This window comes from Periophthalmus magnuspinnatus, chromosome 17 (genome assembly GCF_009829125.3).
Source record: "Periophthalmus magnuspinnatus isolate fPerMag1 chromosome 17, fPerMag1.2.pri, whole genome shotgun sequence".
Classification (NCBI taxonomy): Eukaryota; Metazoa; Chordata; class Actinopteri; order Gobiiformes; family Gobiidae; genus Periophthalmus; species Periophthalmus magnuspinnatus.
This window is the reverse complement of record NC_047142.1, coordinates 24,239,845-24,261,562: the sequence shown is the minus strand read 5'-3', so window position 1 is coordinate 24,261,562 and position 21,718 is coordinate 24,239,845. Positions and strand designations below refer to the sequence as shown.

The following is a 21,718-nucleotide window of genomic DNA, read 5'->3' as shown; positions in this document are numbered from 1 at the left end:
CATAATACACAAACAGGGAATAGTAATAAGTGCACCTCGTTAACTGAAACTGAAAAGTAGGACCACGAGGACACATGGATCTATTAAAATAGCGGGAGGACAGCACGGGATAACGCCACATTATCCCAGAGCAGGTCAGCAGCACGGTGCTTCCGGGCTCCACCGCGGGTAAGTGATAAAGGAAGAAAACGTCGTACCTTTGTGCGTTTTGATCTGTTTTAAGCTGTGGTGATGTTGGTTAACGATAGTAAATCAACATCACAACAATAGTCTTGCATCAAAAGCATGGCTTTCGTCTGTTCTGCAGCTGTTTCCCACTGTATTGAGCCGTAATTTTGTGTGTAGGCAGCACGGTGGCTGAGTGGCAACACTCATGCCTCACAGCAAGAGGGTTTGGTTCGATCCCCGGGTCGCCGAGGTCTTTCTGTGTGGAGTTTTTCATGTTTCTCCACGTGTCTGGATGGGCTTCCTCCGGGTACTCCGGTTTCCCCCATCAACCAAAACATGAACGCCCTTCGAGACAACTGTTGTTGTGATTTTGGGCGTTACAAAAATAAATGAATTGAATTGAATTGAATTAATGAGTAGGCCTAATAACTCTGCAAGTATGATTAACAAAATGCAACCTCGTGTTTCTGAGTACAGTATTTATTTTTATTTATTTTTTTAATAAGCACTTTTTACAGTAGATAAACGTTTTTGTAATACTAACATCGTGTGTCGTTTTAGGTTTGCCATGTCTGCTAAAGCAGCAATGAGACGGAATAAAACTTCAATTCACAGGATTCTGTCTGGAGACCACAAGTTTGTCCTGAACAAAGTTTATGAAAACAAACTAATAACTGAACGCGAGTACCATAATCTTAAAGGCATCTTCAAAGAAAATGTGGAAGGGCACGTTGTTGAGCTGGTGGACACGATCATGGAGAAAGGAGAAGACACATGTGAACGCTTCCTCCGCCTTTTGGAGACAGACGATGAAATTAAAGACACTTTCCCAAATTTAAAGACAGTTCAACTTAGCAGCAGGCGCCAGCCAACTGGTCTCATACACGAGACATGTTTAATGGACAACAAAGGTACTGCGGTGGGTCAAGTGGCTGACTGTAGTTTATAACATTTACAATAGACCTGACCATGTGCAATTCTTACACTCACAGATGATGAGGCTCCAAGAGCTAAGAAGACAAAAATGGTAATCATTAACATGTCACATAGCTTCTAGTAGCTTACAAACATGCATTCATTTACAACATACATATTATGGCCAAATAGGCCTATACTTGAACTTAAAGGGCCTATATTACACATAATTGTGATCTTTAATCCATGTTATAATGCTCTCATCTCATCAAAAACGTATTATTATTATTAGTCTATCTACATCTCCAAAGCTCAAAATGCTCTGTTCCACTTTGTGATGTCATGAAGCAGTAGTTTTCATGTTAACAGCTGCTGTTTATCTTTAGTTCAGTAAAGATGGGCTATTCCAGGTCTGAAATCATCCAAATGATTCTACTGAAGGTGTATGAAGTTTAAAAACACAGGGGAGCACTTTCTGTATTACCACATGACATCACATCATGGAACTGAGTGTTTTCAGCTTGAGAGAAGAACCCAGCCTAAATATGCAGGGTTTGTTTGTTTAACATCTGCGAATGAAACAAAACACAGCATCAATGTTTGAGATGAGGAAACAATATAACACAGATCAGAGAATAGCGTAATATGGGACATTTAACTTTAAAGCTCTACTGAACTGCTTAACTGATTGTGTTAATAAACTAACTGTCTTTTATTTTTAAAGGATGAGTCCTATCCAGTTACCAGCTATCCCACAGGCCTTTGCTTGATTTTGAACAACATGAACTTTGAAGATGGATCAACGAGACGTGGTACAGACAAAGACGCTGGTATATCATAAGCAAAAAAAACCTTTGCAATTGTGCATGCTGTAAATTAGGTGGTAACTATGTTGTATATGTTTTACAGAAAGTTTAGCAGAAGTCTTTAATTGGCTTGGGTTCAGAGTGCTGATGTGTGAAGACCAAACAATGCTAGCAATGTCTTCAACTCTAAAATGTTTTTCTACTCTGGGTGACATTTCTGAGCTACAGCAATTCAGTTTGAAGGAGTGGACTACTGTGGGATTTGTGAATCTTCAGCAGACTCTGGAGCATGGTGATGTCTTCATATGTTGTATTTTAACTCATGGAAATAAAGGGATCGTTTATGGGACAGACAAGCAGCCATTATCTATTAAAGATATAACAAGGACTTTTAGAGCGACCGACAGCTCACCTCTCACTGCAAAGCCCAAGGTGTTTTTGATTCAGGCTTGTCAGGGAGTGAGAAATGTTCAGAGAGGGGTAATAAAAAGAGATCTAGAGACAGATGGAGAGTCCTCAGTGTCTGTTCCTGAAGAAGCTGATGTCCTGGTTGCTGTTGCAACTGTTGAAGATTATGTTTCATTTAGGAATACAGTAAATGGAAGCTGGTTCATTCAGTCATTATGTCAGCAGCTAAAGGAGGGCTGTTCAAGGTAATTCTACCCTAATATACTTAATTCCCATATGTAATAAACAATAATAGCGGTTGTGTGTGTTTTTTAGGGGTGATGACATTCATTCCATCCTCCAGCGGGTCAACAGTGAAGTAAGCCAGAAAGAGGGAAATCTAGATAAGCCAGGACAAATTAAGCAAATGCCAGAGGTTCATTACACTTTGACAAAGAAATTAATTCTGTCAGGATATCACTGTTGAAAAATATTGTTTTATTCTAGTATCCTTAGTAGAGTGTTTATATATATGTGTATATATATATATATATATATATATATATATGTGTGTGTGTGTGTGTGTGTGTGTATATATATATATATATATATGTATATATATATGTGTATATATATGTATGTGTATATACATATATATGTATGTATGTGTATATATATATATATATATATATATGTATATAACCTATGTACATTTATCACAGACAGTAAATAAATAAACTGTTCTTTTTAAGTCTGTATCATTTCTACGTTTTTTTTTTATTAAAATGATTTATTCTTTTCTTTAAAACCCAGTATTCATGTGTTTCAGAAAGTTTTATTTTTATTTTATTTTTTTATTGATGTTCCCATTGCAATGTTGCGTATATCAGGAATCTGAAATACATGAATATGAATGTGTTTCATTAACAATAGGCCTACAAAATGTCTGTGTGTATTTTCTTGATGCGCGTAAATGGAGTATTACGGTAAAACGGCGTCGTTGCCAGGACAACCGAGCCTGCTCTGCTGCTGAAAGGAAAAGACTGCTCTGTCAAGTGCCACTTAATCCTTGTTTAACCTCAACACTAACAAATATATCGGGAGGTTGTTGTAAAACAAGTGGAAGTGGATCTAATACATTTTAGTTCTACTCCTGTGTCAAAATGGAAAACTACTCCCTTGATGGCCTCGAAGGACCACGACATGAACATGTCAGCGCCTCACACGAAGCTGTGGCCTTCATGGACAACATTGGTGAGTGAAATGGAGAAAACAGCGCAACTCCGTCTAGGTTTGGTCTTCAGATTTTTTCCTCACAGTTGTAAGCCTATTACATATTGTCTTTACTTTCAGGCTAACAGGGTAGTTCTCGTTTCCATTTAATTTAATATAGGCTATTTTAGGTAGACTATTAACTTATAAAATGTTTAAACATGACTACTGTATAAAGCAAGTAATAATATACTGCTCACAAGCCACTTAGTTAGCCACTCATTAAAAGTTTATTTGGCCTCAGAAAATAGTTTGGAGTGGTAATATTAGACTTTGTTATCATAGCAGTGTATTGTTATTATTTTGTACACAATCAGATCCCAAAGAGCTGCAGAGGTGTGTCTTCACTGATAACCTAGTCAGCCTGTCGGAAAGTGGTCGAGACCTGGGGAAGTTCAGTGTGAGTGTGGAATTTGCCTGCAGAGCCCAGCAGCCCTGCATGTTAGTGCATGCACAAAGCCAAGGGGCCATTGAAGACTCCCTTTGTGGCACCACAGTGACAGGTGAAGTCAACATTAGCTGTCAGGAAAAAAAATCACCATAGCCTTTACATATTTTAAACCTTTTGTTTTTATTTCAATCTTAAGCTTATGTTACATGTGACCTGGAGGTGCTGGAGGAAGACTACTATGAGTACATGAAGGTGGGACAAAATGTGGTCTCTCAAACCACAAAAAGGAGACTAAATTGATTGACTTGTTTATTTTGGTCACAGGTATATCAGTTAGGATAAACAGAAAAACTGTAGAAAATGCATAGGCATACACTTTAGTTGTAATACGTGTAATTAGTCTGTCTGTGCCTATATATATATATATATATATATATATATATATATATATATATATATATATATATATATATATATATATATATATATATATGTATGTATGTCTGTTGTTTTGTTTTTTTTAATGTTCAGCTTGAGGACCGCAGCTTGGAAAAAAGGTGTCACGTAGCTCAGTGTGATGGGAACATTTTAATCACTAAAGTTACAACAGAAGGACAGGTAAGACTTTTCTCTGAATGTATAAAACCTTTTTCTACAATTGCATGCGTGTTCCTCTGTTTTTGTTGCAGGAGGTCACAGAGCAAAATGCTGCTTTTCCCTTGTCTGTGGCCAGGGGTCTCATAACCGAAGGATCCCACTTACTACTGATGCGTCTATTTGCTCTAAAGGGAAAAGTGCCAGAAAACATGACCTTCATCTCCATTGACCAAAATTTACACATTATCAGTGCCACATTTGTATGTAACATTTATTTATTTCACTGTATTTTTAAGAGCTATTTATAAATGTTTCATTATACAATTGGCATACTGTCTTTTTTGTTTCAGTAGCATACGTCCATTAATCATATTTATTTTGCACATGACTGCTTATGTATTTTGTGTGAAGGTTCTGTAGTTGTCAGTATTATTCCCACATTATTTTGCTAATACTCCAGGAACAGTTGGGTGTGGAGAAGGAGGAGTTTGATGGAGAGTGTATGGAGGTATTTGGTATAAAGAGAACACTCCTGTTTTCAGAGGACGATCCCCAAACATGGCACTGCTACTTCCTGCCTGATGGGTAAGTGTAATCAATAAGCAAAGCACAAACAAATGCTGCTGTAATGTTTATTGGGCATTTGCTTTTTAGACACATGGTCAGCAGAGTGCAGTTGGGGTCTCCAGTGGCTGTGAAAATTCTGCAGCTTCCATCATATCAGGAGAAAGGTACCCACAAACTTGTTGGTACATAGTGTATGAACAAGTTGGTTATACAGTATTTATATGTTTAAAAGTGGTAGAGATTCCAAAGATGTCCCTCTCCTGGGAGGAAGACATGCAGATGCGATCCAAGTTTTTGGATCGAAAGGTAGTGTTTTATGCAATATTTTGTGGAATAATGGGGAGATTTATCAACATGGTGACATATACTCTGGAACAGGAGGAGCAAAAGGCGGACCATGCTTCCTATCTGAGACGTCATCCAGAAATCCGAGCTCTAATATCTGACTTTCTTCAGTTTCTGCTTCTGAGAAAACCAGATGATGTGTTTCAGTTTGCCAGAGAGTACTTCCTCCCATTCACCTGCCATCACCCTCAGAGTGAAAGCACTCAAGCTGTGGATCCTTCGATATAAAAACAAATCATTAACTTAAAATTATTCATGACACCTTCATGGCAATAGACTACATTATTATTACCTGATGCCCTAAATGAATAGAAAAAGCTGTGTACAAAGGATTTGGTTAAATAGTATTATTAAACAATCATATTGTTAGTTTTTTGTTTGTTTGCTTGTTTGTTTGTTTGCTTTTTTTACTATGGATTGTGATTAAAATTTGAAAATGAAAACAGAAAGCTGGAAGAACAAAACCTTTGACGCTGCTCAGACACTTGATGGCGCCAAATCTCTTTCCATGAACTAATTAAACTTGTACTTTGTAAGGAAAGTGAAATAACAATATTATTTAGGGGAAAAAATATATTTTTGCTACATATAAAATAAATGACCGTTGAATGTATGGTTCAATGAAAATTCTCGGGACTGTTAATTTAATCATGATTGTTGTTGTTTTCGCGGAAGTGAGTGTTCTGTATTTCCTGTGTGAAATGAAACTAATTTCCAGGTGACGTGTTTTACCGCTAACATAAGTTATGTTGTTTTAAATTAGTGACACCACCTCTAATGCTGTGAATTTATCCGTATCAAAAGAGTTAAAATTGCTTCGTTTGATATTTTACGACACTAAGGAGTGGTAAGTTTAGACGATACTATAACTTCTTCTCACTTCTTGTCTGAGTGTCTTGATGATGGCATGTCAAATTTCAGCTATGAATTTGCGTGTAATAAATATGTGTAAGGGTACTATACTGTAGTTGGACTTGTTTGAGATGTTTTTATTTAGTTATTTTAAAACTTCTACCTTGACTTGCCATTAAACATAGTTAATATTCCCACGAGACCAGGAAGTGGCTGTGAGGAAAAGTCTAGAAGAACGTTTTATTTGGCAACTAACTTCAAGTTTCATTGTAGTCTATTCATGTTGCTTATATATCTCTGCAAGTAGGCTTGTTTGTAGGCTTTTTTTTTTTTTTTTTTTTTTGCTGTAGGTTAACTGTAAAGTAATATTACTCAATTAGAGGTAAATAGTGGTGATCCCCAAAATGACTCAACTAAGATTAAGGTTAAGTATTTGGTGAAAATACACTAAAAATACTCAGTTATTAGTTTCGACCTAAAGTATGACGTTTTAGAATGACAAAACATAAAAAATATGTCTAGTAAGCACAAATATAGTTACCTAACTATAAATAATTTCTTATATTATAATAAAATGTCAACCTAAAGCTTTTATTGCTATTGGAGTTTTTGAAGCGAGATGATAAAGGCAGAATGTGTACTTATCCTGTGTTATTTTATGTGAGAGTTGTATCCCAGGTCTCTCCATAGGACTCAATGGACAGGCTTACTTTGTCCAAAATAGATGAGGAGCTGGAGTCATCAGAGGTAGCTGCCCTGCGCTTTTTGTGCCGAGATGTTGTCAATAGAAAACGTCTGGAAAATGTAGGTCTAGGAGTATTTTAAGTGCATTTAAAGAATATTCAGTTTATTTACAACAGAAACTGATGTGTTGTTTGTAACAGGTCACGGATGCTAAGGGTCTTTTTTCGAGACTCGAAGAAAAGGGTCTCCTGGAAAATTATGCTTTCCTTTCTCAACTGCTCCAAACTATTGGCCGAAATGATCTTGTCAACATGCTAAGGCCAGGCTACAGTCAGTTAACAGAGACTGATGCAAATCCTATGCTGTCAGATTACAGGTATGATTGATTTCACTACTAAACTGAAGTCATCATGGGCTTCGTGTTCTTTATTAACCTTTTCATTGATGTGTCTGCCAGAGTAATGCTGTATCAAATACACGAGGACATTACTACAGCCAACCTTGACAAGATGAAGTTTTTATTGGAAGACAAGTTGGGCAGACGACAAGCAGATATGTGTGATGTATGAAGACACTTTGCAGATTATCAAGTCGTGTATTGTTTATTTTGACAAGTTCTCTTTCTTCTGACAGACAGCCTTGGATGTGTTTGCTGAAATGGAAAAGAAAGGCCTTCTGTCAAACACAAACTTGCATGAGCTTTTAGATGTTCTACGTGAATTCGATCTCCCGCTAGCAGAGATTGTCCAGACATATATGGAGAGTAAGTGTCACACAGAGTTGTAAAATACTTGTTATTAAAAATTTTAAACTATGAAAGTGTACTGTATTTGTAGGACTACAATCACGTCCTCAGTTGATGCCAACCTCACATTTCAACATGAATAACCAGGTCTGTTATAGTATAAATTTTTTTCACTGTATTTCTATGTAATCCTTTGATGAAAAAAAATTGACCTAGTTTTACTTCTTTCAGAACACTTTACCTCAAAGAATACAACCTAGTCTGTCAGTATCGGAGACCCAACCAAACTGTACGTTTTCCTGTTGCTGATATTTCACTTTACATCCAGTTAATCGCAGCTAACATTTTTTGGCATTTTTTGTAGCTGGCACTGGCAATTGTGTTTTCGCTGACTCTGATACAACAAACCGCTTCTCTTCAATTGATGAAGTAAATACAACAGTAGTTTTAATGCCTTACCACATATACTGTTCACATAATGTATGCAGTGCATGATAAGTGTTCTCATCATTATATGTGATTGATTAAGACAGAGTACTACCTTTTCAATCATAATCCCCGTGGTTTGTGTGTGATCATCAATAATGAGAGCTTTCGTCTTCTGAAAAAAAGAGCTGGAACTCATGAGGATGCAAGTATGTCCAAATATTTTCTATATTAATGTCTGATCCATAGTAAAAGCAAAATGTAAAATCTTACATTTACTAATGTATGAATGTAAACACATTTTACTTAATCTCCCTCAGGAACTCTCCATGAAACGTTTACTTCTCTTGGTTTCAATGTTGAGATTCACCAAGACCTAACTAGTGCTCAAATTAAGGACCTATTAAGATCAAAGGGCAGCAGGAACTTCCATAATGATGACGCCTTGGTAAGTACATGTACTGTATCTACTATAAGCTAATGTGCTTTGCCTTGGAGTACAGTAAATACCAGATAGGGGTATGTTCACACTTTCTAGTTTTAGAGTAGTTGCTCCTGTTGTAGCCCTGGTTTAGTCTAGGTCTAGTTCAGATTTTGTTCCGATTTAGTCCCATAGTCCCAATTTTGATGTGGTGATTGTGAAAGTGTGAATGCACCCTAAAAATGTTAATTGCTCATTAATTGAAATTCCTTGTGGTTTTAGGTGGTGTGTGTGCTGTCTCATGGAGAATATGGCTGCATATTTGGCACAGATGAAATAAAGGTTTTCATTCGAGAACTGACGCAGCCCTTCACTAGCCTCCAAGCACCTACTCTGGCAGGAAAGCCAAAGCTGTTTTTCATTCAAGCTTGTCAGGGGAGCAGCTATCAAAAAGGATCTCTGCCCTTTGTCCCAAAGAAAGAGGACATCACAGAACCAAAAACCTTGGAGGCGGATGCAGGTCCAGTGCAAGGAGAGACGGTGCCTGATGATGCAGACTTTTTGCTTGGGATGTCCACTGTCCCAGAGTACAGGTCCTTCAGAAGCATCACCACAGGATCGATTTACATCCAGGAACTATGCAAGCAACTCAACACATCTGCAAAGAGGTCATTCATTTTATTTTCTATAGAACACTGGGCAAATATTAAAAATGACTTTCTCAAACAATGTTTTGTCTTTCTTGCAGTGTGGAGATGGATGATATTCTCTCTATTTTAACAAGAGTAAACCGTAACGTCAGCAAAGGGGTGTATATGAATTATAAACAAATGCCAGAGCCCAAATACACTCTCACAAAGAAAGTAGTTCTCAAGTATGTGTGAGGAAAAGTGTGACCAGCTTCAAGAAATCATTACACTTTGACCCACATAAAAGAAGTCCATTATGTATTTTATGTCGTGTTTCTTTGTTTTTCAACCTAATAAAAGGCTGTATGGTGTAACATTCTGTCTGATTGCCTTCACTAATTAGACTATGTTTAAAACAAACCCATCATTGCCAGACAGACCTCATCTATAAAATTACCCATGGGTTGAATGGTGAAATTAAGTCCTCAAAATGTTAATTATTATTTATATAAGTGAATTTTTAACTGTAAATGCTCTTGAACAGTAAGAAACACTAAGAACAGAAAACTGAAGCATACATGACAGGAATAGGATAATGCTACCTTGCTGTTTCCATGGTTGCGTAAAGGGTGTTAGGTTACAGGTAGTTAACGTAGTTAACGTTACATTCAGCGTCAACTAGTAAAATCAAACTGGGACAAAAATACATTTAAAGGGACAAACCACACGGGTCTGTAAGATTTCATGTTCAACAACCAAAAGGTGAGTTCATTATAGTTAACTGACGTTTGAAATAGTAAGTCACTTTATTACTAAATGAACTTAATCTACATCATAATGAGTCAGCTTCACTGTCAACCTGCAGCAGCCTGTGATGTGAGCAGAGCAGCTTCGTTCACATTCACGGTGCTCGTTCACGGTGCTCGTTCACACTACACACAGCACAGCTGCAGCTGCTCGGTGGTGCTACTAGTGGTGGTGGATTCCGGTGTACTCCACCCTGCTGCTGCTCGCTTTTCCAGGAAATGCTCTTTACTTCGCTCCCATCTGACTGCTCTGCCTACTGGAAGAGTTAGACACGCTGAAACGGCACAAAAACTACTTTAACACAGGGAATACGTTTATTTGGGCACTCTCAATAGGATTTAAAACACTTCGCGCGGGTGTTGTGCAGCACAAGTTTTACGGTAAGCTAAGTGTAGCTACGTTTATAGTTTCATGTTCAAACAAGCTTAAGGAAACAGAAATAACGCATTATATTGATGTATGGATTGCTTAAATGTTGAATAATCTTTGACTTGTTCACGTGCTGCTGACGTGTGAGGCGTAGGACTCACCTGAATAGGCTTTTTTGTGCATAGAGTGGACACTGGACAGGGTTTTCAGCAGTGGGTAACTAGAGTAGAATTGTCCTGCTGTAGGGTTACTCTTTCCTCAAATTAAGATAGAAGTTTAAAATAGTCTTATATAGCAACATGAAGCTTTTGTCGTCATACTCTCATGGTGGAGACAAAAGTATCCAACCCACAATACAACTGTACTTTGAATATTCTATATATACCACATTGAGATACATAAAACTAATATAAGTACTATAATCAAATTAGGGCCTTTCTATATCTATAATACTTAACAATGTTTAGACAATAGTAGATAGTCAATACAAACATGTATTACTGAAGTACCAGAATATGAGACAGCATTTGTTTGTTTTTTCCTCATTATATATTCGGCCACTATGGAATTTCCCTTAACTGATGGGAAAGGTTATTGTCAGTGAGACTGTTCAAGGCTTATTTGGTTTGGTTACAAACCTCCTATAACTGTTTTGCATTACTTAAACGGCTGACTTATCTGGAGAGGGGGAAACTTGCTGCTATCCTAGTCACAACAAACCACTAATCACGTGACAGTGACTAAACAGCAGCCTTGTGACAGTGGTTTTGTCAAAGTGTGTTCACTGCATCAGAATGGATACTTCACACACTGTCCCACAATCTGAGGCAGTTTTTCCATAAAGCTAACTGCCCTGTTACTGGGAGCACTCATTGTGATGTAATGGCATGACAAGGTGGAGCCTGCTCAAGCTGTTGTGCTCGAGCGCCTCTCCCTAAACTTCCAATGATTACAGTGCTGACAAACATAACTGTCCTGATTCACGTCAGATGTTGTTTTTGGTATTATGTGTGGAGGTGGAAGGTAATCTTTTATATTTTGAAAGCTTTTTTTTTTTTTTTTTTTTTTTTTACAAATTCCTTTACAGCTAAATATTTGTTTGAAAAAATATTTTAGAGAAAAGGAAACACTTGGGCTCTGGCTTCCCTCTTCACAGGTCATGTCCTCAGACTATCCTCCAGGGTATGACGACCCAAACAAACCACTGTATCCTCAAGGTGGAAGTTACCCTGCACCCCCACCCTATGGCTTCCCATCCTACGGAGGTCCTCAGCCCAATGCACCTTACCCCCCTGGCCCCAATACTCACATGTACCCAGGGCCTGGGGGCTACCCACCAGCTTATCCAGGGCAGCCCCATGCTGGCGGACCACCTCCCATGCCTCCTATAATGCCGCCCACCATCCCTGCAGATGTATTAGAGTCTGGTAATGGTACGTTCTCATAGACAAACTTGTGGGTATATATTATGTTTACTTGTTTATATTGCGACTTAATGTTACTTTTAATACTAATTTATTTTTACTGGTGCAGCTGATGGCTTTGCAGCAAGTGGCGGTGGATGGGACACTGTGAGCCTTCGACATGCCTTCATCAGGAAGGTAAAGCATCATAATTATGTTCTTGATTTAATGTGATGCACCAATTTTAATATTTACACCAAAGTTAAACTGAACCTCTTTGCGCACAATCAATTTGTACATTTAGTACAAATTGATTGTGCGCAAAGAGGTTACCACATAAAATGGAATAAAATAAAGTATGCTAAGTTGTTATATTTATCTTACAAAAACGATTAGCACTTCAAAAACTATGGGTTACTGAGTTTGACTAAATAAATGCCAAAACTATAGTTCAGATTATGTTTTTTTGGCTAATATGAGTACTCTTTGTCTTAGGTATCGCTACTTTGTTTCATGTTTATAATAATTATGAACCTGTTGTGCTTGTTTGCAGGTCTACATGATTCTTGCTGCTCAGCTTACAGTCACCACTGCCATTGTGGCTGTTTTCACTTTTGTGTGAGTGTCTGTAGAATAACTGAATAATCAAGTGCATCAATGGTAGTGTTTGACTTTATTTAAAAAAAAATCTTTTTAAGTGACTCAGTCAAGACCTTTGTTCAAGAAAACCAAGCGCTCTACTGGGCATCATAGTAAGTAATTACTCTTCTATCATAGATCAAATCAAATGCATTGAGTTGGTATGAATTGATGTGCCTCTGCTCATCAGTGCCGTGTACTTCATCACACATCTGGTGCTGGTGTGCTGCACAGGTCCCAGGTAAGCTGTAGCTTAATGATCATTATTAAAGGTCCGGTATTACAAATTTTGATTCTTGTGAGCTTTAAGCCATGTTATAATATTGTTACCTCATCAATAACATACCTGGACTTGTGTTTAGTTTTATTCACACATGCTTTAGTAACATAGTAAAAGACAAAATTTAAATCTGTCAACTGGACAAATCATTGTAGGAGTGAAGGAGTTTTGCTGCTCATCCAAGTCGTTTCTTCAGTTGGATGAGCAGCGACACATCTTGCCACCTGGTCGACTGAGGGATTACACAGACAAGTAACCCTTTATTATTTGTCTGTCTTCATCTCTAAAGCTCAAAATTATTTGTTTCACCTCGTGATGTCATGTAGTGGCAGTTTTCAAGTTGACCGCTACCTTTTACATTTAGTTCAGTCAAGATTGGGAATTCCAGGGCTGAAATCATCCAACTGACTCTAGTGAAGGTGTATGGAGCTTCAAATCACAGCGGAGCATTCCTGTATTACCACGTTACATCACAAGATGGAACAGAGTGTTTCTGTCTGAGAGAAAAACTCAGCCTAAATATGCAGGGTTTGTGTGTTAAACATGTGTGAATGAAACAAAACACGATTTCATGTATCTTTTTGATGAGGAAATAACATAACATAGATCATTAATAGAGAAACATAGGCCCTTTAAACATTAGACACTCAATAATGAGACTAAATCTGACTGTGTTTTAGGAGGAAACATCCATGGAACATGATTCTTCTGCTTGTCTTTGTGAGTGCCCTTATCCAGCTTATTTGTACGCACAATACCAAACACTATTCCATAAGAAATGTGAAAGACATTCTGTCACGGGTTTTCATCAATTAACACTACTTCAAGCAAACTATTGGTCAGAATTTTCACATGTCAATTAAGGCCTTATAATCTATTAAAGTGGTTTGAGTTTTCATCAAACACACTCCTTTTTGCCTGATTTCAGACTTTGGCATTGTCCTACATGACAGGAACCATATCTAGGTAAGAGTTTACAGTTGTGTTTCAACCATTAAAAAGCATTTTAATAATTCCTCTGTTTGTATTTGTTTAGTTTCTACAGCACAAAAGCTGTGTTTCTGGCCATAGGCATCACAGCTGTGGTCTGCATTGCTGTCACAGTCTTCTGTTTTCAGACCAAGGTAGAAATATTTGATATCCATCAAACAGCTTTAGTTGGTCATGTGAATGTTTACAAAGCAAATGTGTTTTCACCTTAAGGTCGACTTCACAAAGTGCCGGGGCCTGTTCTGCGTCCTCGGGATTGTAATGTTTGTGACTGGCATAATCACCGTCATTGTGCTGTCATTCAAATATGTAAGTGCATGCAATTTCTGTTTGTATCTTTGAGCTAAAATCTGTACTTACTTTTTTTTTTTTCTTTATCAGATCTATTGGCTACATATGCTCTATGCCGCCCTGGGAGCCATAGTCTTTACAATGGTATGTGTATATAAAGGTATGTAGATTTCCTGTCATCCAAAAAAATGACACATTTTTAACAGTGTTTCTGTGTTGCTTTTGTCTTGTAGTTCCTGGCATACCACACACAGTTGTTAATTGGCAACAGGAAGTATTCTATTGGCCCAGATGAGTATATTTTTGCTGCTCTCTCCATTTATGTGGATGTAATCCAGATCTTCCTTTTCTTACTGCAAATTATTGGCTCCTCAAACAGATAGAAGTATTACTGGTAAAGATATGTGGCTGCTTTCACACCATTCCATGCTTTAAGTTTATAATCAACAAGTCACACTAGTAACTTTTGCTTAAATTGGTATAACTACTGCAGGTATGTGTAATTAACATCTTAATTCCGTAGTTTGAGGCAGAGATTGCAAATTTATTTGGTAATGTTTAAGCCAATGAAGTCTTGAATGGAAGTATTGTATAACTTTATGGTTTTCAGCACTGTTTTGCTACTCTTAATGCTAATGTATACAGCATTTTTATTTAATTTTTTTTGCCATATGTAAGATAGCCAGTTATTGTTTGTTACTGGTTTCATAATTTTGTTCTACCAGGTTAATTTGTGGCTTAATCCAACATTCTATCCAACATGTATCCACATGTAACTCATACATTTTAGATTTGAATTTGAATGTAAACTTGGCATAAGCCTTTTGCTGTATTAAATTCTGATTTGTGTAGAACTTGTGTATATATTATATTAAAACAAATAAAGTTGGATTTTCTCTCATACTTTATTTAGCTTTATTCTCGGCTGGCCTGAGAACGTCTTGGGGTCCCACCGAAGGAGCTGGAGGACGTGTCCAGGGTGAAGGAAGTCTGGGAGTCCCTGCTTAGACTGCTGCCCCCGCGACCCGGCCCCGCATTAGCGAAAGAAAATGGATAGATGGATGGATACTTTATTTTAGATTGTATTAACTATGCACAGTATTTACATTATACATGTAGTCCTCCTTTTGTCCATTTTAACTTCCAGTGTGCTGCTGGTATCGGCTCCCATCAAACTCGCCTTCATTTGACTGCCTCATCCTCTGGCGGATTTTCAGCTGCTTCAGTCTGTTCTTGTCAACTTGTCTCTTGGCCAAAATGAAGGTGAGGATTCCCGTTGGGAGGCCGATCATCCTGGAAGTGGCATAGTATTTAAAAGGATCTACATGTGGGACAGTTGCAACTATGTTCTTGCACTTCATGTGGTACATTTTTATGTGAGTTTAAATGATACTGGAAGCCTTGTGAACATCTTAAGTTACATTTATTGCCTTAAAGAGTCAGTACATTAATGCAGTGGCGTCTCAGTGACTCTACTTAAGGTTGTTAAGTAGAGTCACACTACAAAGACCTAACCACGAAAGACAATTGTCAGTATAGACTTAATTTAACAAATACAAATACTAACCAGGCATATCCAATTTTCATCATTGGATTTTTGGCTTTTCTTTTGGGGATGTACTCGGGCCCCTCCTCCTCTTCGTCCTCTGTGACTTTTGGGTCCTGTTTTGGAGGGGGGCTCTGCTGTACCGGTCTGGAGGAGCTGCACATGGAGGAGGCAGGGGAAACGTACAAGGGCCTCCTGTGAGCAGCTAATAGCCCGGGACACTGGGCACTGTGGGTCAGAAGGGATCGTACAGGAGCAAAATGCACACCTGAAAAGAACGCAAGTCGGTTATGTCTTCCGACCAATTTGCGCTTATTGAACTACCACTGCAAACAGGCAGGCACAAACATTTGTCATCGGAAGAATACTGGTCACATGCGAACACTAGAAATTTTGGCATTTAGAGGTGACTTCGTAATCAAGCTTACAATTTACCTTTCCATGATATCCGTGTTACTGCTGTCCTGAAGGTCGCCATGTTGATAAAAGCTACGCACGCGCAATCTCAATGTTTTGACTCAATACTGCCACACAGCGGCTCATGAAACCATTTAGCAAACATCGCAAGACAAAAGTAGGACCAATATTTTATTTTGTCAAACACAGTAATTCTTGTTAAAATCTTAAAAGGAACATACGAAACAAGAGCTTTTTAATACCCCAAAAAGCCTATAAACAATTACGCAAAATAGTTTAGAAAAAGCAACATATTTACAAATCTGACTGCTCCCAAAAACTTAACAATTTCCAGAATATTTTTTGTGGCAGTCAAAGATTCTCTCAAAAGTTCAAACATGCTGAATGCTTCAGCTATGTATTTATTACATAAGAGCATTTGAAACCATGAAGATACACATGTTTTCCCAAATTGTGACAATGTTCAGTTTAATCTTCAAGGATGTAATTGGGGTTTACAACCAACACTGCCTCTTCCTCTGTGCTTGCAGACTCTGAGCCCTTCAATCCGGCTTGTGACAGCTCAATAAGAATGTGATCCTGAAAAATACAGCACATGTTTACATATAGCCCTTACTGTTTGTACACTTAAACATACATACACACACACTTACATAGTGAACAAGTCTGTGGATGACTTTCTCTACAAGTGCCTTCTTATTTATCAGATCCTCCTCAGATTCGATATCTGCTTCAATCTCCTTCAAATACCAGTTCACTACAGCACTCTTCTTTAGCTCCTCTTCCTCCTCAACTGAATGGTCAGACATGTAATTAAAATATACATAGAACCACAAACTGTCCAATCTCACAATCCTGACCTTCTTCGGCTTTCCGCAGATGCAGAACTAGGAGGTTGGAGATGCGTCTGTACTCGGCAAAGGACAGGCGGAGTGAGGGTTTGAGCTGGCTCTCGGAGTGGCCGTTCACATGTCCATTGACTCCATTCAGGTGTCCATTCACTGCGTCATGGCCATTGATGCCGTTCACCCCGTTGACACCATCCACACCATTTGGCATGTTTGCTATTAGTCAATTTAGTACAATTAGGGGATGCAACTGGAATGGCAAAGTGCTTTGCTTAAAAATGTGTACCTTCTTCATGCTGCTGCTGCTCCTCTTCCTCCATCTGTTCTTCCTGCTCCAGATTTATATCAGGCGTTTCAACTCGAATGATGGACTTGTTCAGAAGACGGAAAGCTTCTTTTACGTGCTTGGGCTGAACCTGAGGACAAAATGTATGCACTTAATAATTTTATAACAAGACAATTGAATCTGTTCCTAGCATTATGCTACACACCTCATCACAACAGTGCATGCGAGCCATAGACTCAGACAGGCGGATCATACTCTCCAGCTGGCGCACAGTGATCCTCCAGGCCGACTTTGACATGCCCCCAGAGCAGTCCCGTTGGCGCAGACGTTTGTACTGCTCAACAATGAACTCCTCAGACTCACTGGAGATCTACAAATTCAAGAAGACAGACATTTAATGAGAGCAAGACTAAAAGGCACATTTCAGAGCGTAAGGCACACCTTTGGTTTGAACTGACGGGCAAACAGCAGATATCTGCGAATTTCATCCAGAGAGTACAGTCTATCCACAGACTCCTCTACACGAGAGTGCAAGTCCACGATGCGCCGAGCAATGGCATAGTCAGTCACCTGTAATAATACAATAATATAAATATGTATGACTTAGTCTTACTTGGTTAGGCCAGTGTGTTCTAAGTACCTCATTGCAGTCATCCACCAGGATGAAGAACAGGTCAAAGCGGCTCATAATGGGAGCTGTCAGATTGACATTCTGCTTCAGACTCTTGCTGCGGTCGTAACGTCCACTGACAGGGTTTGCAGCAGCCAAAATAGATGTGCGAGCGTTCAGAGTGGCCTTGGAGACATTTAATTCTCATTATTAAAGAAGTCAAATGCATTTTATTCACAAGCATTTGGACAAAACTATTACCTTGACTCCAGCTTTAGTGATGCTGATGGTTTGCTGTTCCATGGCTTCATGGATGGCCACCTGATCCTTAAGGTCCATTTTGTCAAACTCATCAATGCAGCATACACCCTTTAAGAATTGTAACATTCATGTAAGTACAATTGTGGAAATGGATGAGAAATGACATTTGTAGGCTCAAACTCACATTGTCTGCAAGCATGAGGGCTCCAGCCTCAATCACAAACTCGTGAGACTCTTCATCTCGGACCACAGCAGCAGTCAGACCAGCTGCACTGCTGGCTTTACCACTAGTGTACACCGCTCTAGGGCTGAACTCCTCCACATGCCTGGACACAGTGGAGAAACACATTTTAACGCCACTGAAACAGACATAACAGAATTAATAAAATCTTGGAGCTTAATCATACTTGAGGAACTGGCTCTTTGCAGTACTTGGGTCTCCAACAATGCAGACGTTGATGTCGCCTCTTAGTGAAGTGCCCTCCATAGTTGTTTTAGGAACACCTCCAAAGAGCATGAGCAGGACACCACGTTTAACCTCATCATTACCTGCTCACACAAGAACACTGCTTTAGGAATAACACCTACATCGCTGCAAAGTAAACTAAATTCACTGACCATGTATAGTGGGAAAAAGACTGGTGCACAGGTTGTGGTAGAGGTTCTTGTCTTGGCTCATTTCAAACACCTTCTCCCATTCTTTTTCTGTCATCTGACTCTTGATACTTTCAGCTGTCTGGTCCTCTTCACGCAGCTCTTTGCCTCCAAACTATTAAAAAGACAGTCATTAGTTTGAAGTTATGACTTTCATTTTAATGGATTTGTCAGTTATGTGACATACGCGAGGGTTTGTGGGCGCCACGTTGCAGGCGAGAAAGGCCAGTCTATAGGACAGCTCCCTCACTCCCAGGGCCTTGAGTCCCCTCAAACCCTCTGCTTCAAAGCCCTGTGGTCCACCAGCTACTCGGGTGCTCGTCTCCGCACGAACCCCTGGATGAAAAAAGTCACCGTCTCATTATTGCAGCCATAATTTCCATTTTTATAAAGCTTTCCTTTTTTCCCAGAAATGTGATTGCTTTCATTCCTGTTTGTGCCTGTATTGCTGGATTATTTACTTTAAACCAAGCCATATTTAAACTTAATGTGAGTAACTGCAAACTCATTTAGACTTTTACTGTACCTTGAGTGGCAAGCTGTGAGACATCTGGCACAACAATCAAGGTTCCGGTGAAGTCACAGCGGTCTCCAGCCTGAGCAGTCTCTACAGCCTCCGCCCTCAAAACTATCTCCAGTGAGCGCGGGATTGAACCACGGGGCAGCTCTGCTTGGGTCTCCTGAATACGAACCTGATCATAAACAAACCACATGGGCATTTAAAACTATTCTTACATCCCAATTATTCATCATTAAAAACAAACTGTACCTTCTGGAAATCAATAAACTTGGACTTGTGCGTGTCGAGGTGGAATCGAGCGCGGTTGTTGCAGACAGGGTTTCTGCAGATAGTTGGTGGGGAGTACTTAAACTGCTGTGGGACATCTTTGATCACAGCCTGGCAGTCCATGCAAATGAAGGTCCCACTCACCTGTGAAGCATTAAAAATATAAGATGTTAACTTGTATTTTAGTGCAAATTGAACATATCACATTTAAAAGTGCAGTAATTGAACTTTAAAAACTGCATCTTACCAGTTCAGGGTGCACTGGATGCGTTCTGACTACCTGACCACTAATTCTCACCAACGAGCCGATACGCATAGATGACAGTTCACGGATCCTGGAATAATACATACACAATCATGCAACCGATGAAAAAACAATTAAAAAGGTTTTAAATCAAGTCGTGAGTAATGCCGCAATTTACTTATGTCTCGTTGGTAGGTCCTGGATGGCAACATAAAACTCCTTATTTAGTGGGACATTTCCATGATCCCGAGCAACATTTCGAACAGCACGGCATAAGAAGGGATACACCCTGAAAACAGACAGTCATGATGATGTCTACATATTTAACTATAGTCAGTTAGTATCACTTGTGATGATGACAAATCAACAATGCATAACATACTTTAATTATATTTGAGTATATTGGCAAGTCTAGTCTAACATATTGGCATCCATATTGATAAATTTACGTATTTTATTAGCCATTTGCTACCATTTTAAAGTTCTTATTGCACGGTTGAGCTGCTGTGATCAAGTACATAAATCTTTTATGCTTCCAATGAAAACTGTTAATCTTAAAACAAAAGTATGGGGGGTGGGGGGGTGATATCAAGCTATTCAGTAACATGTTATACGTGGTGGGTAGTACTACTTAAATGCAGAAAAAGGGATGATTCTCTTCTTAGATATAATTCTCTGCTGGCCTAGGACAGTGAAACAGCCACTTGCCTGTAGTACTCCTCCTGAATGGTGGTGGCCAGCTCTTGGTTGAAGCCCTCCAGATCCGTGAAGCTCACCAGCAGCGTGTTCCTCTCGGGCCTAATCAGCTCCTCCGCCTCACGGACGTACTTTGCCTCTCCGTCCACGCTCTGGTACCTGCAGAAACATACAATGTAAGTTTGCTATTGTCTGTGATCGATAATAAAAGGACTTGCACACTTCTTTCTGGGCCTTTATTTAAAAAAGGAAGCCGTATGATACAAAGGCCGACAAGAAGTTACTCACTCTTCAAGGAAAGCCTGGAATAACTTCTGACATTTCTCTGCCAATTCGTCCTTCACGAGCTCTGCGGCTGTTTCTGCAGTGGCTGTGGCTACGTCCATATCGGAAAATCGTCAAAGCAGGTTTAAAATGTGCAGAATATACGAAAACAGGGCAGCGATAGTCCCCTTCACACCGACGCACAAACAGGTCCAGACAACAGAGAAAACTTTCGCGCGAAAAGAACCACCACGTGACCTTTAGCGCGCCGTTTTAGACCAATGGTTGACAACATGCAAATATGTCAAAGCGTAGAGCCAATCAGAAGTGGTCTGGTTAGATTACGTAAAATTCTGCCTTTTCTTGTTTTATTCCGAAATAAAGGATACACATAATCAACGTAATCGACAGACACAACGGGGAACTGGTAGTAGCTCTATGTTAATTTACTGATCGCATTAAAATGATGCTTTGTTTGTAATATAAAGCATGTTTCCTCCCCCAACAACCACTAGGGGGAGATGTTTCCCTGCTGGACTCTCTAAAGCTGCATAGATGTTCAAACTGTTTTCATGAGAAGAGCTACAAATTGGATGTCAATACAGGCAGAGGTATTTTACATACAGTGAAACAGTAACATGGTTATTTGTGCTGAGGGCCAACAAAAAATGATTTGAGGCCCAGATTTGGACATCCATGATCTGAAGAAATCTACAGAGCATTTCACTCAAATGATAGGTCCCATAAACAAGACTACCACAAAGTTGGCTGTATCTTTTAGGTCTATTTTCCACTGCTACAAAAGCTGGAACTGTTGAGTTTTTCCTACTGTCTTAATGGGAAACAGCATATATTTGAGTGTTTAAAAGCTGGTCTATCTGTTCCCACATTACTCATCTGCAGTGGTCCATACAAACACTCAGCAGGCTATTGGTTTCACCTGTGTCATTGTGTGAATCCAGTGGCTCAAAGCAGGAAGTTATTGTGCACCATTTGGACTCAGACCAGTGTTTCTGTGCTGCTATATTTCTCTCTTTGTCTTGACCTCTCATTTTCCCACGATTGTTCAGTCACAGGAAACTCAAGATGAACCTGAACATCTGTGGACCATCACACAGAAG

At 39.1% G+C, this 21,718-nt stretch overlaps 6 protein-coding genes across 7 annotated transcripts; 4 read left to right on the top strand and 2 right to left on the bottom strand.

The window, feature by feature from the left end:
- Positions 1-101: 101 nt before the first annotated feature.
- LOC117385342 (caspase-8-like) lies at positions 102-21,033 on the top strand. Its single transcript, XM_033982641.2, has 7 exons — positions 102-168; positions 730-1,079; positions 1,161-1,195; positions 1,808-1,913; positions 1,993-2,542; positions 2,613-2,779; positions 21,023-21,033. The coding sequence occupies exons 2-6, from the start codon at positions 737-739 to the stop codon at positions 2,761-2,763; spliced, it is 1,185 nt and encodes a 394-aa protein (XP_033838532.1). The 5' UTR covers positions 102-168; positions 730-736; the 3' UTR covers positions 2,764-2,779; positions 21,023-21,033.
- On the top strand, positions 3,320-6,156 carry catip (ciliogenesis associated TTC17 interacting protein). Of its 2 annotated transcripts, none has more exons than XM_033981941.2 (9): positions 3,320-3,530; positions 3,866-4,051; positions 4,136-4,191; positions 4,471-4,557; positions 4,629-4,796; positions 4,997-5,121; positions 5,191-5,267; positions 5,336-5,409; positions 5,482-6,156. In XM_033981941.2, the coding sequence occupies exons 1-9, from the start codon at positions 3,440-3,442 to the stop codon at positions 5,674-5,676; spliced, it is 1,059 nt and encodes a 352-aa protein (XP_033837832.1). In that variant the 5' UTR covers positions 3,320-3,439; the 3' UTR covers positions 5,677-6,156. The 2 variants fall into 2 exon arrangements, with proteins under 2 accessions (XP_033837832.1, XP_055084334.1); XM_055228359.1 differs by having other exon boundaries at positions 3,337-3,530; positions 5,318-5,409; positions 5,482-5,743.
- On the top strand, positions 6,220-9,579 carry casp8 (caspase 8, apoptosis-related cysteine peptidase). The gene is made up of 12 exons (XM_033983058.2): positions 6,220-6,295; positions 6,991-7,104; positions 7,185-7,360; positions 7,442-7,547; positions 7,618-7,747; positions 7,821-7,876; positions 7,961-8,018; positions 8,094-8,158; positions 8,259-8,364; positions 8,476-8,603; positions 8,859-9,244; positions 9,325-9,579. Exons 2-12 carry the CDS (start codon positions 6,997-6,999, stop codon positions 9,458-9,460), a joined length of 1,455 nt encoding a protein of 484 aa, XP_033838949.1. The 5' UTR covers positions 6,220-6,295; positions 6,991-6,996; the 3' UTR covers positions 9,461-9,579.
- LOC117385728 (protein lifeguard 3-like) lies at positions 10,131-14,920 on the top strand. Its single transcript, XM_033983045.2, has 12 exons — positions 10,131-10,392; positions 11,538-11,814; positions 11,915-11,982; positions 12,338-12,402; positions 12,483-12,536; positions 12,614-12,664; positions 13,384-13,423; positions 13,632-13,669; positions 13,740-13,827; positions 13,907-14,002; positions 14,075-14,128; positions 14,218-14,920. Exons 2-12 carry the CDS (start codon positions 11,541-11,543, stop codon positions 14,365-14,367), a joined length of 978 nt encoding a protein of 325 aa, XP_033838936.1. The 5' UTR covers positions 10,131-10,392; positions 11,538-11,540; the 3' UTR covers positions 14,368-14,920.
- Positions 15,046-16,032, bottom strand: si:ch73-71c20.5 (DUF4748 domain-containing protein). The gene is made up of 3 exons (XM_033982690.2): positions 15,966-16,032; positions 15,552-15,798; positions 15,046-15,277 (listed from the first exon to the last, which is right to left on the bottom strand). Exons 1-3 carry the CDS (start codon positions 16,006-16,008, stop codon positions 15,121-15,123), a joined length of 447 nt encoding a protein of 148 aa, XP_033838581.1. The 5' UTR covers positions 16,009-16,032; the 3' UTR covers positions 15,046-15,120.
- Positions 16,403-20,845, bottom strand: mcm6 (minichromosome maintenance complex component 6). The gene is made up of 18 exons (XM_033982616.2): positions 20,622-20,845; positions 20,346-20,492; positions 19,816-19,926; positions 19,641-19,728; positions 19,376-19,537; positions 19,133-19,298; positions 18,794-18,942; positions 18,571-18,721; positions 18,360-18,501; positions 18,137-18,278; positions 17,953-18,060; positions 17,722-17,877; positions 17,523-17,651; positions 17,287-17,451; positions 17,082-17,211; positions 16,808-17,011; positions 16,601-16,740; positions 16,403-16,526 (listed from the first exon to the last, which is right to left on the bottom strand). The coding sequence occupies exons 1-18, from the start codon at positions 20,717-20,719 to the stop codon at positions 16,416-16,418; spliced, it is 2,499 nt and encodes an 832-aa protein (XP_033838507.1). The 5' UTR covers positions 20,720-20,845; the 3' UTR covers positions 16,403-16,415.
- Positions 21,034-21,718: the final 685 nt, after the last annotated feature.